General features: G+C 64.1%; 2 protein-coding genes across 3 annotated transcripts; both read left to right on the top strand.

Annotated features, from left to right (window-relative positions):
• Positions 1 to 2,307: 2,307 nt before the first annotated feature.
• Positions 2,308 to 8,066, top strand: SIRT7 (sirtuin 7). Its single transcript, XM_042916162.1, has 10 exons — positions 2,308 to 2,432; positions 2,503 to 2,640; positions 2,755 to 2,859; positions 4,475 to 4,545; positions 4,644 to 4,716; positions 5,414 to 5,512; positions 5,587 to 5,823; positions 5,967 to 6,047; positions 6,205 to 6,311; positions 7,442 to 8,066. Exons 1-10 carry the CDS (start codon positions 2,340 to 2,342, stop codon positions 7,638 to 7,640), a joined length of 1,203 nt encoding a protein of 400 aa, XP_042772096.1. The 5' UTR covers positions 2,308 to 2,339; the 3' UTR covers positions 7,641 to 8,066.
• Positions 8,067 to 8,470: 404 nt separating this feature from the next.
• On the top strand, positions 8,471 to 15,357 carry PCYT2 (phosphate cytidylyltransferase 2, ethanolamine). Of its 2 annotated transcripts, none has more exons than XM_042915478.1 (13): positions 8,471 to 8,621; positions 10,348 to 10,436; positions 10,969 to 11,130; positions 11,336 to 11,402; positions 11,905 to 11,989; positions 12,180 to 12,224; positions 12,863 to 13,001; positions 13,192 to 13,274; positions 13,507 to 13,584; positions 13,788 to 13,853; positions 13,992 to 14,057; positions 14,318 to 14,406; positions 14,511 to 15,357. In XM_042915478.1, exons 1-13 carry the CDS (start codon positions 8,533 to 8,535, stop codon positions 14,620 to 14,622), a joined length of 1,170 nt encoding a protein of 389 aa, XP_042771412.1. In that variant the 5' UTR covers positions 8,471 to 8,532; the 3' UTR covers positions 14,623 to 15,357. The 2 variants fall into 2 exon arrangements, with proteins under 2 accessions (XP_042771412.1, XP_042771413.1); XM_042915479.1 differs by lacking the exon at positions 8,471 to 8,621 and adding an exon at positions 8,804 to 8,902.
• The last annotated feature ends 665 nt before the right edge of the window (positions 15,358 to 16,022 follow it).

Genomic DNA, 16,022 nt, shown 5'->3' with positions numbered 1-16,022 from the left:
CCCGAACCCCTGTAGAGCACAGAAGGGTGGGCTGGCGAAAAGAAACACTGTGCGGCCTCGCAGGGTGTGACCTCGTGGGCCGCAGGGAGGATTTTCATCCCAGAGTCTGACCCGGTGTGCCCGTGGGGTAGGAGCAGGGGCACGCTGTCAATTTCTGTCGTGTTAATGGGCTTGGCCCTAGAGGCTCAGTCATTCCCGGTTGTACCCGGGTCGGCCTGCGATGGAGATTTTGACTGTTGGCTCTCAATACTTAGTGGCTTCCTGCCCCTCCTTGCTGTCTGGCTTTGTCTACCTAGGGTCTAGATGAACGTTGTTGACGTTGGTTGTGGCAGCAGTGAGCTGGAATCGCGTCATAAGAATCACTGAAGAGGGGTCACGGCCATGTTCTCCATATCCGCTTACGGTCCCGACACTTTCGTCCTTGCTGGGAGGTGGTTGTCCATCTGCAGGCTGGAGACGTGGAGAGGAGAGAAAGGAGGTGGGTTGGGAAGTCCAGAGGCGGGTTGGAGGGTGGACACAGACGGAAGAGAAATTGCAGGTCCTTGGTTTAGGTATCGGAAGAAGCTTCTGGAATTACTGAGGCCATGCTTCCCTTCGGAGTTTTTGGATTTGGAGCCACTGTTCCTTGGGTCTGGGAGTACATCCTGTTCCCATCAAGCCAGCCCCACGGGGCCGCTCTGCACTCTGCCCTTTCCCCCTTCCCCTTGGTTTCTTGACAGTAGAGCCTGTGTCCACATGTGACTGGTTGGTGTCTTTCTGATTCTTGTCAATTCAGTTTTCCTACTGTGAGGGTGTTGTGTTCTTTTTATCCTCGACTTTTCTGACACAGCGAATCGAGGGCTTTGGCCGAGGCCAAATCTCCCAAACTGGTCCGCTAAGTAAACCATGACGTGTACCTTCCTTCCCATCACGCCTGAGCCCTACTCCCCCCTCATCCCGACACGGACACTCAGATTTCAGAGGAGAACCCTGTGGGAACAGGTCAGCTCCTGCCCTGAGTGTGGCCCCAGGGAGACTTCCCTATGGCCCTGGCTGCTGTTCTGGGCGGCACCGCTGTTTGTAAAGGTGGGAAGACACGGCTGCTCGGCCGTGTGGTGTGCTGGTTTCTGCCGGATACCAGGTCTCCCCGGAGGCTTTTCTGCCCTTGGTCCAGGCTTCAGGTCTGTGTGCACAACCCTGCCCGTCAGCAACAGCTTCTATGGTCCGTTCCTGGGCCCACAGCTCCGATCAGCTGCAGCCTGCTTTTGGATGGCTGGTCAAGCCCCCTCCTGTCCCTGTGGCCTCCCTTTCAGAGGTGGCCAGTTGGCTAAAGCTCCCATCCACAGCTGGGAAGCCCAAGCCACAGCCTGCAGCACCGTTTCCGCTCTGGGATCTTGTAAGTTACTTTTTTAGGCTGTGGTTTGGTGAAAGGAACCAACACAGTAACGATTTTTTTTTCCCCAGAAGCCACTGAATAATTCTTTTTGGCGCGTTTTTGCCTTCCTGTTGGCTGTCTAGTTTTGGAGCAGGTGGGGAGAGTGGAGGACACACGGAGGCAGGGGTGTGCCCTGGAGACTGATGGCCTGTCCTGCTTCTGGCCTGTGTGTGTTGCGCGTGGGCTGTACCTTTGGGCCGGTCACGCACATTTCCACCCCACGCTGGAACAGCAGCCTTGGTACGTGGGTGTCTGGTGAGCCTGAGCCGGAGTGTTAGCAGAGTGTGCCCCTGATGGACTGCGAGGGGGCGGCCCCTCCAGCACCCTCGTGTCCCAGCCCCTTCCTTCTCCCCATCCCCTCAATTTGCTACTCCCTGAAGCCTTTAACCAAACGGGAGTGGGTACAGAAAGCCTTCTCCTGGCATCTTAGGGCAACAGGACAAGGGCTGCCCAGTGCGTCCAGCTCTGGTGCTCTCCTGGCGCTGAGAGGCTGGGTCCAAGCGGAGTTGATCAGACCCTGCCTGTCCTGCCTAGGGCTGAAACCAGGGGGAGGTGGTGGTACCCTGGGACCTGCCGGGGCAGGCAGGGGTTGTGGAAGATCCAGGTGAGGAGGGGCCTCCCTGGGGCGGGCTGTGGCCTCAGCGCTCACCCCGCCCTGTGCAGTATTTATTGCTAAATTATTGTCCAGGGGGGGCGGCACTGGGCCGGACCCCGGGTATTTATTGCTGTACATAGTGTATGTTTGTGATATATAAGGTTTTCTTTATTTTGTATATGATCAATAAACACCTTTTAAAGAGACCGTCAGGTGCTTCCTTTGCGCGCCGCGCGGGCGGGGCCGGAAGGGCGGGGCGGACCTCGCGCGCATGCGCCGGTGCACGGCCTGCCGGGAGGCGGAAGCGGAAGCGCGGGTCTCCCGGGAGCGATGGCAGCCGGGGGTCCCAGCCGCTCGGAGCGCAAGGCGGCGGAGCGGGTCCGGAGGCTGCGGGAGGAGCAGCAGCGGGAGCGCCTCCGTCAGGTACGCCGCCGCCCGCCCCGCGCCGCGCCCCCGCCCCGCGCCGCCCTCACCGCCCGCCCCGCGCCCGCAGGTGTCGCGCATCCTGAGGAAGGCGGCAGCGGAGCGCAGCGCCGAGGAGGGCCGGCTCCTGGCCGAGAGCGAGGACCTGGTGACCGAGCTGCAGGGCCGGAGCAGGCGGCGCGAGGGCCTGAAGCGGCGGCAGGAGGAGGCGAGTCCCGGGGCTCGGTCGGCGCGGGGGCTCGGTCGGCGGGCCGCCGGGGCCGGACCTCTAGCCGGGCGGGGGCGGGGGCGGGGCTTACGGCCGGCCTCGGCGTCTCGGCAGGTGTGCGACGACCCGGAGGAGCTGCGGAGGAAAGTGCGGGAGCTGGCCGGCGCCGTCCGGAACGCCAAGTACCTGGTCGTCTACACGGGCGCCGGCATCAGCACGGTACGGCGGCGAGGCGTGGGCGGCCGCGCCCCGGCGTCGGCTCCCAGGCCCGGGAGAAACCCGGAGCGCCGGGGGCGGGTGTGGGGCGCCCCCTTCTGGGTGACTGACCCAGGACCCAGGACCGAGGAGAGCACAGTCGAGAAGCTCGAAAGGACTCAAACTTCATTGAGGGCATAAATACTTGTAAACACTTGCAGTTTTTGTGATGCCCCGTTCGAGGCAAGGAGGGAAGAGGAGTAAAACAGGACATAACACGTTAGGGCTTGCAGGCACCTCCTCGTTTCAAGTCCGGGAGGTTAACTCACTGTCCCAAGGTTATGTGGGTAGCGTGAAGCCCCAGACCGTCTCCTGATTCCGCGTTCGTTGTTATTTCCTGAATGTTGAAGGAAAGTAAGTAGATCGCGAGGTAGTTAGAATTGGAGTACACCAGGTAAAGAAGAGAAACGCGTTGGGTTTGGGGACATTTTATTGAGAAGCTATCTCGGGCCATTGAACACGGCTAGCTTTGAGAGTGTTACCTGTCCACCTGATGGGTGCCTGTCGAGCGTGAGCCACGTGTGGGCCCGGCAGAGGTGAACACGGAGGATTTCTGGCCCCGGGGAGGCCGCGGGTGATGAGGGGATGCTGGCCGGGCCGGGTTGCCAGAGCAGACATGCAGACACGCCCTCCGCGGTCTCAGAGAGCTGGGACATCCGTGCAGCTTGCTTCGTGCGCGAGGCGGCGTTGAGGCCGGGCCTTGAAGGTTGAGTAAGGTTGTACAGGAGAGGGCCAGGGGAAGATCCAGCGAGATCGCGTAAGGCGCGCTGACCGTCCTAACTTGCAGACCCTGGTGGTCGGGTCTCCGTCCTCCAGTCATTCCTGTCGTCTCTGAAAGTCCTGCTCTTTAGTTTGCTCTGAGCATCACTGTTTGAGGTTTCTCTTGTCAGTGTGATTCAGAACCACACTGCTTGGGGTGGGCATTTTTCTGAGCCTAAACCGCGGGGAGGAGACAGGGCTCCCCAGAAGGGATGTCATTCACAGCCTAGGGAATGTAAGACTCCTTGCTCTGAGCACACCTTCTGGCTTGTCTCGTGGTGGTTTCGTTTCTCTGCATCGAGAACTAAGGACATTCAGGGTGTTCAGCTCGTCTGGAGAGGTTGGCTGTCTTTGTCAAGGGAGGTCAGGAAACACCGTATCGGGTGTCAGAACTGGGACAGACCAGCACTCCTACCTAGGGTGCCACCATTTGCTAAGTGTTTCCTGAGCACTGGCTCGGCCCTGGGGACACACAGATCAGCCTGACCCGTCCTCTCCCTTGGTTTGGAGGACAGATGGGGCTGCAGAGCCCAGGTTGTACTCGTGCTGGAGAGGCTCCCGGAGGAGGCAGGACTCCTCGGAAGCCGGAGGGAGGAGCTAGACCGGGTGGGGGCAGGGGTCCGGGCAGAGGGAAGGAGCCACTCCATCTGGGTTCAGGCAGGTTGGACTAGGAAATGCTGAGCCTGTGGAATGAACGGAGGCCAGGGCACAGACGAGTCTGGAACACATCAAGAGAAAAACGTTGAGTTTTCGTCTGGGGGACTTTTGCCAATTCCCGTAGTGATGCATTTTCACTGGCCTCGTCCTTCTGAACATGCAGGCAGCCTCTATCCCAGATTACCGGGGCCCTAATGGAGTGTGGACGCTGCTTCAGAAAGGGAGAAGCGTTAGGTAAGCAGCCTGATGCAGCCTTCCCAGCCAGTTGAGCAGGGGCAGCTTGGGCCTGACCTCACAGCTCCCCACGCCTTTGCTTCCCTTCCACCTGGCAGTGCTGCTGACCTGAGTGAGGCCGAGCCAACCCTCACCCACATGAGCATCGCCCGCTTACACGAGCAAAAGCTGGTAAGAGCCCGGTGTGGCTAGCTAGTATACTTGCCGGGTCCCTGGCACAGGACCTGGAGGGCCACCTTTGTGCCCACATGGCAACTGCATCATACCTCTGTCCCAGGGACCCCTGGGAGAGGCGCCCACAGAGCGTTTTAGACTCCGGTGCTGCTTTTTCAAGAGAAGGGTAGTCTCTCGCGTGAATCGTAGGGCCGGCCTCAGGCGCAGAGCCGCTGGTGGCTTTTCCCCCCTGTGTTTCTCTCACATTGTCCCCACAGACCTCAGAAGCCACCTAGGTCCGGGGGAGGCTTGTGGGAACCCTAAAGACCCTCTGCCGAGCGCTTTCAACCAAGTAGGGAAGGGTCAGTCCTCCTGGTCCTTCAGTGACCTGAAACATAAGGACCCAAGAGAGTGTCACTTCGGGCCCCAGCCCCTTCCCTGCCGAGAGCAAACAGCTGCACTCCCAGCTCGCTAAGTGCTTCCGGGTTGGTCGTTGGTCGGGGGCAGCTTGGGTTCCCCCCCACCCCCACCCCCACCCCCACCCCCGTCGACCTGCTGCTGGGACCGGCCTGCCGCTCCGGTTTTGCCTGTGAGGCTCCACACGGGGTCGGAGGTGCCCCGGTTTGGGGACTCTGGGCAGGGTCAAGGACTGCTTTCGCTACTGAGCACAGCCCCTCACAGGCCACCTGCTGACTTGCCCTTGCTTGCCCCGCAGGTGCAGCACGTGGTGTCTCAGAACTGTGACGGGCTCCACCTGCGGAGCGGGCTGCCGCGGACGGCCATCTCGGAGCTCCACGGGAACATGTACATTGAAGTGAGCGGTCCCTCTGGGATTCGCGGGCCTGTGCGGGCCAGCGGCCCCTGCTCACGGCGCCCTCTCCTCCTCAGGTCTGTACGGCCTGCACACCCAACAGGGAATACGTGAGGGTGTTTGATGTGACTGAGCGCACCGCCCTGCACCGGCACCAGACGGGCCGGGCCTGCCACAAGTGTGGGGCCCAGCTCCGGGACACCATTGTGCACTTTGGGGAGCGGGGCACGCTGGGGCAGCCTCTGAACTGGGAGGCAGCCACTGAGGCTGCCAGCAAGGCAGACACGATCCTGTGTTTGGGTTCCAGCCTAAAGGTACGTGAACAGCGCCGCGGACGGGACCGGGGGGGAGGGGAGAACTGCCAGTCCCTGGCCAGTTCAGTGTTAGAAGCTAGCTTCCTGTAGCTTCGTTCGCTGTTGTGCATGTGGTCTTTCTGTCCGTCCGTCCATTCCTGCAGGTTCTAAAGAAGTATCCACGCCTCTGGTGCATGACCAAGCCCCCCAGCAGGCGGCCCAAGCTCTACATTGTAAACTTGCAGGTAACTTGAGCACCCAGAGACACCTCCTTAGACCTGGGCCTTAGGACAGGAGAACCAGAGAGTTCCTGGATGCTCGTGTGCTGGGTCACAGAGATATGGCAGGAAAGGGCCATTGGGAAGAAGTGAGGTATCCTCACTCGCCTTCCCCTGTCCCCAGTGGACCCCGAAGGATGACTGGGCTGCCCTGAAGCTTCATGGGAAGTGTGATGACGTCATGCAGCTCCTCATGGACGAGCTGGGCCTGGAGATCCCCCCCTACAGCAGGTGAGGGGGGCACGGGTGCACCCCCCCCCTTCCCTGCCCTGTGTGGATGGACCGCGTCTGTCTTTTCTCGTGAACTGAGTGTAGAGAATGCTCTGAGTTGTCGCAGATGGTGTCTGAGGCGTGACCCCAGCTTGGTGGCCTCTGCCAGCAAGGGGGAGTGGCAGAGGCATCAGCTGAGGCCCCCCGGCTGGTGTGACTCCCCGTGGGGAGAGAGAATGTGCCAGTGTGTGCCTGGAGAGCCCCCCTCCTACCTCCGACAGCCTGGACGCGAAGGTGCCTTGAAGGGACGTGGTCTCGGCATCTCCAAACAGGATCTCGGTGCACTCGGTTCGGGGAGCTGGTGTACTTTGGGGAAGCTTAAACTGTACCTTAATACAGAATTTGTGATAATTTAGACGTGGTGTATGTATTGAGTAAAAAGTTTACACTTTCTTTCTCTGTGAATTTTCAGGGTCTTATAGGGGAAATCAATAACTTCTTTTAATCAAAGGGTTCAAGAATTAAGGATCCCTTCACCTTCTGGGCCTGGCAATTCTTGTATGTTATGTTTGTGCTGTTCTGTAATGTGGGCCTATTGTGTACTGTATTTTTTTTTTTACATTAACTTAGCTCATTTTCTTTATCAGTGCTTATCTGTATCTTAAGTTTATGATATGTGGTTCTACATCTCCGTCAGACACATGATCTCTTCACGGTGTAGTCTGTAGGCCGCGCCTCCCTAGTCAGCTGGCCTTTCCCGCCCCCCCCCCCCACCCCCCCCTCAGGTCTGGCAGTCTGGGAAGAGGGAGAGGGTCTGGCCCACCCACCCCTGACCGTACAATTGAAAGGTGGGACCCAGAGTTGCTAGTGACCAACCGCTGCCCCACCTTGGGCGCGCACAGCCTGCTCGATCACCAGCAAGGACACTGAGTTCTCGGGGGCCGAGCTGGTCTGAATCACTCAGGAACCTTAGCCGTCCGGCAGCTGCTCTGTAGCTCGGGTGTGACGGAACTGCCGCTAGGCAGAGCCTGGCCACAGTTCAGACCCCAGGGGAGGGCAGCAGGGTGACCGCAGTCAGCTTTCCCGCCCTGGGGCAGGTTGTGACTGAGGGGCTCCCAGGCACGTCTGACCCAGCTTTCCCTTTTCGGTAGGTGGCAGGACCCGATCTTCTCCCTGGCGACCCCCCTGCGTGCGGGTGAAGAAGGCACCCACAGTCGGAAGTCGCTGTGCAGGAGCCGCGAGGAGCCCCCGCCCGGAGAGCGGGCTGCGCCACTTAGCTCCGCCCCGGTGCTGGGAGGCTGGTTTGGCAGGGGCTGCACTAAACGCACAAAAAGGAAGAAAGTAACGTAACCCGGTGCTTGACGGGAACAGTTGGCACTTTGCAGAGGACGGAACGCCTGTTCGTGGGGGGCCCGGCCAGGACTGCCCCGGGGTCCAGCCAGAATCCTCTGGCCGGAAGCCCCCTTGCACCGCTGTGCGCGTCTCCGGGAGGACGCCTCGCCTGTGCAGCCTCTGCATAAAGCGGCGGCGGCCGTGCCGTTCTTTGGGGACAGAGCTCGGGTCGTTGCACAGCTGGCCGGCCGAGAGGAAGCGCGGCTGCCTTACCTCATTCACCAGGCTAGTCTCAGGGGCCTCAACCCTCTTTCTACTACTTCGTACTGAAACCTGTTAACTTTATAGGAACCTCTTTCCGTGTGGGGTTTGCGGCAGAGGGGTGGTTTTGGGCCTCGGCTCTCAGCAGCCCTTTTTATTGTTATTAAACATCTCAGCACTGTCCCTCGAGTGTCCTGTGACTGTCCAGCTGGCGCGTGGTGGGGGGCGGGCGCCCCGCCGGGCTCGTGGGGCTGGGGGACGGGACAGGACGGGGCGGGGACGCTGGGCCCCACGTGGCCCTGCCCCGCCTCTTCGGCCAGGTGCGCTGACGCTATTGGCCGCGCGGGGGAGACGGACTTTCCGGAGGCCGCCGGGCGGGGCGGGGGCGGGGCTCGGCGGGGGCGGCTCACGCCATTGGCCGCGCGCCGAGGGGCGGGGGCTCGGTTCCGGGGCGACCCCGTAGCTCACGCCATTGGCCGCGGGCTGTGGGCGGCGGGCGGGGCGCCGGGGGGCGGGACGGTGCTCGCCATTGGCCGCGCGCGGCGGGTGAGGCCCGCGTGACGCCGCGTGCGCCGGGTGGGGCGGGGCCGCCGGGCGGCGGCCGCTGGGAGTCGGGGAACCGGCCGGGCCGCGCCGCCGCTGCGGGGCCATGATCCGGAACGGGCACGGGGCGACCCGGGGCGCCGAGCCGCCGGGGCCGGGGGGCAGGCGCGCCGTGCGAGTGTGGTGCGACGGCTGGTGAGCGCGGGCGGCCGGGGCGGGGGCGGCTGGGCTGGGGCCGCCGCCCGGAGACGTGCCTGTGGCCCTGCCTGCGCCCGGTGTCCGGGGCGGCCGTGGATCGCGAGGGGCGGGCAGCGAGTCGGGGCCGACCCGCGCCCGCCCCGCCGCGGACGGCTGTGGGCCACAGCCCCCCGGCGCTGCCGCTCCCGCCGCTAAGCCGCCCGCCCGAATCTTGGCCGGTGGCAGCGCGGGGCGAGGGTGTCCGGTCCCCGCGACAGGAATCACGTTGGTGTTGTGAGGTGCGCCCCCTCGGAAGGAGCCGTGTGCTGCCCAGCTCGCCTATCGCTAGATCGGAGAGATTCCCCTGGGTTGCCTGGGCAGGGATCAGGGCAGGACTTGCTGGTGTCCCAGACCCCCAGTGAGGCCCCCAGGTCCCCGGGGCCATCCCAGGAGGGTTACAGTGCCCCCTCCCTTCTCTCTTCTGGCCAGCCAGACAGCTGGACTTGTTTCAAGATAAGTTTGGGGCTGTCAACAGATAAGAGAAAGACTGACCTCTACTGAGGTCTTGCCACCTAGAGTGCTTTCTCCCCCTTTACCTAATGGAATCCGAGAGAGGGCAGCCCCCATCCCTGCTAGCTTACAGCTTCCAAGGAGAGCAAGAGGGGCTGCCGTGACTTTGCAGCTGCACCACAGTCACCCGGGGCAGAGGGAGCGTGGCTTCTGTTGGTGGACTCTGACCTTGGCCCTGGTCGGGCCGGGCCCCTACCCCAGCAGGCCACCCATGGCCACACGGGCCACAGCAGCTAGGACACACCCTGCACCCCTGGCCCAGCCCGTGCAGTGAGCTTAAGGACCGGTCGTGCCTCTGGATTTGGACTTTTCTTCCCTCACCCCAGGGCCGGAGCCATGTGACCCCACAGGCTTCTGTGCCGGGACTGGTGCACTGTGGCGGGAGTAGCAGGTGGCATGGAGTGGAAGAGGGTCACCTGGAGAAGCGGGGGCAGTGTCACCTACTCAGGAGACAACATGAAGCTAGAAGGAAACAAAGCTCCTGTGGGGCTAACTTGGGGCCCCCAGAGAAACGTGCGGGTTCCCCTCGGCACACGCGGGGAGCCCGTGAGTCTTCAGCTGAGAAGTTACTCTTAACCAGGCCTAGACCAAAGGATAAGAGCTCTACAACCAGAGGCCAGGGAGGTGGTGGTTGGCCCCAGAGAGCAGAGGCTCGCTGAGTTTCCGGAGGCCAGGGGGGAACGAGCAGGATTTCCGAAGCTAGCCGTTGCCTTTGCTCATTTTTGGACTTTGTTTTGTGTTGGCCCCAAGACTGTCCACCTGCCCCAGAGTGGAACAGAGTCCAGCCCACTCCTGAGTTACTGTCAGTTTAAAGCTTAAAGGGACTGCCTGCCGCAGTTGGCGTTTGGACAGCGGAGGGGCTGAGAGCAAAGGGCAGAGCTCCGTGGCAGGTCTGGGGCGCACAGTATGTGCCGTGTGCTCCCCGGCCCTGGGGACCAGCAGGCCTTGCCCCTGGGCACAGTCCGGCCCCTGTCACGCTTGCCGAATGTGGCCCAGGGTGCGGTGCTGTGGAGAGCCGGGTACCCCCCTCCCCCTGAAAGCCCAGGCTCAGCCCAGGCCCCGGGGAGCAGCTCCCAGTGGCGGCTTGTCAGAGGCTGCACCCCCCACACCTCTGCTTCCAGCTGCTCACTGCGCGTCCTCAGCACAGGGACTCAGCACCCTGTCCTTTTCACAGCTACGACATGGTGCATTACGGCCACTCTAACCAGCTGCGCCAGGCACGGGCCATGGGCGACTACCTCATCGTGGGTGTGCACACCGATGGTAAGCTGGGGCCGCCGCCTTTCACTAACTCTGCAGGGCCCTGCGAGGGGTGAGACCAGACCCAAGGCCGTCTTTCTGAAGATCACAGCTCAGCATGCTCACCCCGACTCCAGACCCAGACTTAGCGCCCCCAGGGCTTTCCCGCTGTGCGTCTCACATTGAGCAGTGCAGCCAACGGACCGAGCCTCCGGCTCTGCAGCCCACTCCGCACACACATCCGCATCGACCTGCTTCCCAGGGCCTCTGAGGACTGAGCACCCACTTGTCAAAGGGAGCGCTTGGCTACCTGGAACCCGATGAAGGGACCGTGTAGTTGTCCAGCAAACGCATCGTGAGCACCTGCGCTGGCCCGTAGAGGACAGAGCGGTGTCCGCTTGGGTGTGTTCCTGCCCTGTGGGCCGAGGGCGCAGTGACAGAGACAGCTGCCCGCGACGGAGCGTGGTCAGAGACTGCTCGGTGCCGGGCGGGGGCTCCTGTGGCCCAGCCCCCCCAGAGCTCACAGGCCTCATCCTTGTCCTTTCTCCGGCTCTAGAGGAGATTTCCAAGCACAAGGGGCCCCCGGTGTTCACTCAGGAGGAGAGATACAAGATGGTACAGGCCATCAAGTGGGTGGACGAGGTGGTGCCAGCCGCTCCCTACGTCACCACGCTGGAGACGCTGGACAAGTACAGCTGCGACTTCTGCGTCCATGGCGGTGAGCGGGCGGGGCTGGGGCTCTGGGACCTCCGCACACTTGGGGCAGCAGCACCGAGCCCTCGGGGGATCTGGAAAAGGCCTGGCTCCTTCCCCACTAGCGAGTCCCCGCGTGCCAGGCGGGCCTGGGAGGAGGGTTGGGGGTCCTAAAAGTCTGCGTGGCTCTGGGTTGAGGATCCTCGTTCCCGCGCGGTGTTGCCCCTTAGATGACATCACACTGACCGTAGACGGCAGGGACACCTACGAGGAAGTGAAGCAGGCTGGGAGGTACAGGTGAGCCGCAGCAAGGGTCCCGCCTTCTCGAGGAGTGGGGCTCGAAGCTTCCCCCAGGCTCTGGCTGCCCGCGAGGAAATTGGCCGTGGCCCGCGTCTAGCGGGCAGGGCCGCAGCGTGGGGGGCTGGCGTGTCGTAGGCCTACAGTAGGCGCACGGGGCCGTGACCGGGGAGCGGGTTCTGTCGCCGGTGACTAACTCAGAAGGCCGGCGCGGCCCGGCACGCCCTTGGCAGAGAACGCGCCGCAGGGCGAGACCTGAGAGTCCGGGGTGCGGCGGGGGCCGGAGCCGCCGCCTCCCCGAGGCTGGCCTGCCCACCCAGCGCCTCACGCTTGGGGTTCAGCAGCGTTTTTCCTCTATTCTGTCATTTCCTTCGGTTGATAAAAGCACAGCGGCCCTCCCGCTCTCTGGTCTGCACGCGGCACGGCGGGGGGCTGGGGTGAGCCGGAGGTGGGGCCTCGACCGTGTCCGGGACGTGAGCCCTGACCCCACCTCTGTCCCCAGAGAGTGCAGGCGCACCCAGGGCGTGTCCACCACAGACCTCGTCGGCCGTATGTTGCTGGTGACCAAGGCGCATCACAGCTGTGAGGCGAGTCTGGGGGGGGCCCGGGTGGCATCCTCGACGTCCCGGGGCTGAGGACACCGCTGGGAGCGAGGGAGCACCCAGCCTGCCGTGTCCTGACCCCTGTGTGGGCTCCAGGACAGTGAGTCTTGGGGGTCCTGGGGTTGGTCGTGTCCGGAGGGCGAGGCCCCTCAACATCCCGCATCCTTCCGTTCAGGAGATGTCTTCCGAGTACCGGGAATACGCAGACAGCTTTGGCAAGGTGAGCACTGACGTCCCCCCGCCGGGCCGCCCCTGGGGAAAGGCCGGCCGGGCCCCTCACGCAGCCCCCTGCCTTCTGCGCCCTGGCTGGGCACTGACCACCGGGCCTGGCGAACTGGCCGGTCACAGCGGCCCCTGTCTGGCGGCCTCTAACTGGACGGCCTGGTCCTCTCTCCCTTTGTAACCCCCTCACCTGACACCCGGGAAGGAAGGAGACGCTTTCCTCCGAAGGCTCCTCCCAGGTGACCAGAAGGTGGCCTCAGGGTGCTGGATCCCCACAGGGGCCGCGTCCACCGGCGGGCCAGTTGTCAGGCCGTGGCGGTGTTGGCCGCGGTGCCTGCCGTGGCCATGGGGTGGAGCCATGTCCTGCTGGTCACAGGGACCTTACCCAGCCTGGCCCTGGAATGGACTGGGCCTGGCCCGCTGGGCCCCCACCGTCCGGCACACAGACGGTTGAGCGAGCTGGCAGGCTGCGGCTGGGGCTCGGGTTCTGGTCCACGGTCCCTGCTGCCTGCTCCCAGAACAGCCGGGCAGGCAGGTGTGGGCAGCCCCAGGCTCAGAGGAGGGGCTTGGGGGTGGGGACAGGTGAAGGACGTGCCCGCGAGGCGTGTCACCGACCAGACCCCTCTCGGCTTACAGTGCCCGGGGGGACGGAACCCCTGGACGGGGGTGTCACAGTTCCTGCAGACGTCCCAGAAGATCATCCAGTTCGCTTCTGGGAAAGAACCCCAGCCAGGGGAGACGGTCATCTACGTGGCTGGCGCCTTTGACCTGTTCCGTATCCTCTGGGACCTAGTGGGAGGGTCGCCCCCGTCCTGGGCCTTTTCTTTGCATAGCCACGTCTGTACCACCGGGCCACGGGACCCAGAGGGGCCTCACTGACTCCACGGGCCCCCAGACCGGGGTGGCGTGTGAGGGAGCCGGCCGGGGCCCCCGGTTCTCTTACCTGCTCCTTAACTGCGGCATGGACATCGGCCACGTGGACTTCCTGGAGAAGGTGCACGGCCTGGCAGAGAGGCCCTACGTCATCGCTGGCCTGCACTTTGACCAGGTCTCACTCCCTGGACAGCGGATAGGGTGTGGGGGCCCGCGGGGGTTCCTGGGGTGGAGGTTGGGTCGGGGGGCCCACAGGAGGTGAGGCCTTGGATGCTGGTGGAGGCGGAGGACACAAACCGGGGCCTCTTCTGGGGACCGGGGCGGCCCCACCCACAAGGGACCGTTGGGGGATCACGGCCCTCACCCGCCCTGGGTTGCCTGCTCACCCGACCTCGCTCTGGCCCTAGGAGGTCAACCACTACAAGGGGAAGAACTACCCCATCATGAACCTGCACGAGCGGACCCTGAGCGTGCTGGCCTGCCGGGTACGTGCCGAGGCGGGTGGCCTGGGTGGTGTCTCCTTCCCAGGCTCATGGTCCCAGGGCATCTAGGAGGCTCGGGCTTCCGGCCGGCCAGCCCCACCGTGCTGCCGCCCCAGGCCCTGCTTCCTTAGCAGCGAGAGCCCTCTCCCGGCACCCTCTGGCCGGGCAGGCTCCTAGCTAACCACCTGTGCTCCGTGTCTGCGTAGTACGTGTCGGAAGTGGTGATCGGGGCCCCGTATTCGGTCACAGCGGAGCTCCTGGACCACTTTAAGGTGAGGCTGCTGGCGGGCCAGGTCGCAGGGGAGGCCAGGCTGAGAACACGGCTGCAGCCTCTCCCTAGGAGGGCCCTGAGTGCCGGGGAGGACCGGCGGGGGGGGGGGCGTACTCCCTGATCCCTGCTCCCTCCCCAGGTGGACCTGGTGTGTCACGGGAAGACGGAGATCGTGCCCGACAAGGACGGCTCAGACCCTTACCAGGTGGGTTGTGCTGGGCCTGCGCCGGGCGGGAGGTTTCTCAGCCACCTAGCATCCCTGGGGCCTCACGACGCCTGGGACCCAGGCCGGGTGAGGACTGCCAGTCCAGCGGCACCCCGCTATGACGAGGCAGGTTGCTAACAGGCAGGACTGACGGCACCCGTTCTGGTCTCCCTGAGGGCCCCCTGGGCCCGGGCAGCTGGGCAGTGTCCTCAGGTTCCAGAGGAGGGTCCTCATCTTCTCCCCTCCCCGCTGGCCCCCAGGAGCCCAAGAGAAGGGGCATCTTCTGTCAGATCGACAGCGGGAACGACCTTACCACGGACCTCATCGTCCAGCGCATCATCAAGAACAGGTGAGAGGGGTCCTGGCGGGGCCCGGGGGGGGGGGGGGGGGGGGGGCGCAGAGAGCCACGAGGCCCAGGCCCGGGCACACGGCTCACCCTGGCCTGGCCCCCAGGCTAGAGTACGAGGCCCGGAACCAGAAGAAGGAGGCCAAGGAGTTGGCTTTCCTGGAGGCCAGGCGTCGGCAGGAGGTGCATCCCGAGAGGGAGAGTGACTGTGACTTCTGACCAGAGGAAGGTCACCGGAGCGCCCGGGTGCCGGCCCTCCCCCTGCTCTGCTCCCTGCGCCTTGAGGGCTTGGTTCCCGCGGTTTTAACAAAGCCTCCGGTGTTCCCTCTGACTGGCCCCGTCTCGGAAGGGCCAGAGTGGAGGACGCTGCCTCCCACCCCACCGGCCAGGTGCCCTTCCCGCTGAGCCGCACAGAGAGGGCCCGCGGCACGGTGGGGCGGCTCGGCGAACAGGGTGAGCAGAGGGCACCTGCGGCTGGAGGGGCGCTGCCCTGTGTGCCGGTGGAGGCCCAGCTCAGCTCTCCCTGCCCCCGAAGCTCCGCAGACCCAGGACGGCCCTGCTGCCCAGCTCGGGGCGGTGCCCGTTCCGCCCTTTGGATCATTGAAGCCAGCTTCAGGGGAGCAGAGAGCCAAGGGGGGCACCCCCTTTCCGTCTCAGGGTGCAGACCGTGCCATCTCCTGCGTGGATACCTGTTGACCCGTGGCACGTCCCTGGTGCCCTGGGCCTGGCTGTTGGGCACTGTGCCCCCCACTTCCCTGGCCGGCCTCGCTGCTCCCCCACAGACTGTTCTTGATTTTGTACCTGACTGGCTGGCGCACAACCCAATAAACCTGGTGGGAGGTGCTCTGTGTTGGGCTCTTGGCCCTGCTCCCCGCCCCACCATCCACGTACTGAGGGCGCGGCAGGCAACGTGGCAGCGAGGAACCTCCCCCCCTCCCCAGCTTAGGACCCCAAGATGCTTCAGGCTGAATCCTGTGAAGGGAGGTCCAGATCGGCCTCCCTGGGGCGGGGGGACAGGAATCCACCGGGACTCCCGGCAAGTGTGGGGGAGGCCGCTGCAGACCCGGCCGCACCCTCCTCGAGGGTGGGGACCACGTGCTTCGCTGTGGGTCAGAGGAGAGGTGAACGCAGGGCTCCCAGGCCTCAGGAGGGGCCGCCTGGGCCCCGCGCAGTTCTGGTGCCGGGGCCTCTGAGCAGCCCGGACCAGCCCCGAGATGCTGCGCCGCTGGCGGCCTCCCCCCTGCTGCCTGGCCTGTTTGCTCGTTCCTTCGACCCGAGGACCCTGTGCTCAGTACTCAGCCCTGTGCTCAGTACTTTGAGGCCTTTAGGGAACCACCCAGGAGCCGCCCCTCCAGCAGGGGACAGCTTTGTCCTCGAGAAAGCCAGGAAGCAAGGCAGAGCCAGAGTGCGCATCCCTGAGGCAGGAGGGTCCCCCCCTTCCCCCCGGGATAGGGCGGTCACAGAGGAATTCTCTGACCAGGACACTGGAACTGGCTTAGACAACTCAGGCAGCAGCACCTCCCAGGGGAACCCGGGAGCTGCGTGGACAAAGGCAGGGAGGTGAAGGGGCTGGAGAGGCAGGACGCGGAGACCACCTCCGGGAGCCGGAGTGGGAGCAG

This window comes from Panthera leo, chromosome E1, assembly GCF_018350215.1.
Source record: "Panthera leo isolate Ple1 chromosome E1, P.leo_Ple1_pat1.1, whole genome shotgun sequence".
In the NCBI taxonomy this organism is placed as follows: Eukaryota; Metazoa; Chordata; class Mammalia; order Carnivora; family Felidae; genus Panthera; species Panthera leo.
Note: the sequence above shows the minus strand (reverse complement) of the source record. Positions and strands in the feature narration are given on the sequence as shown.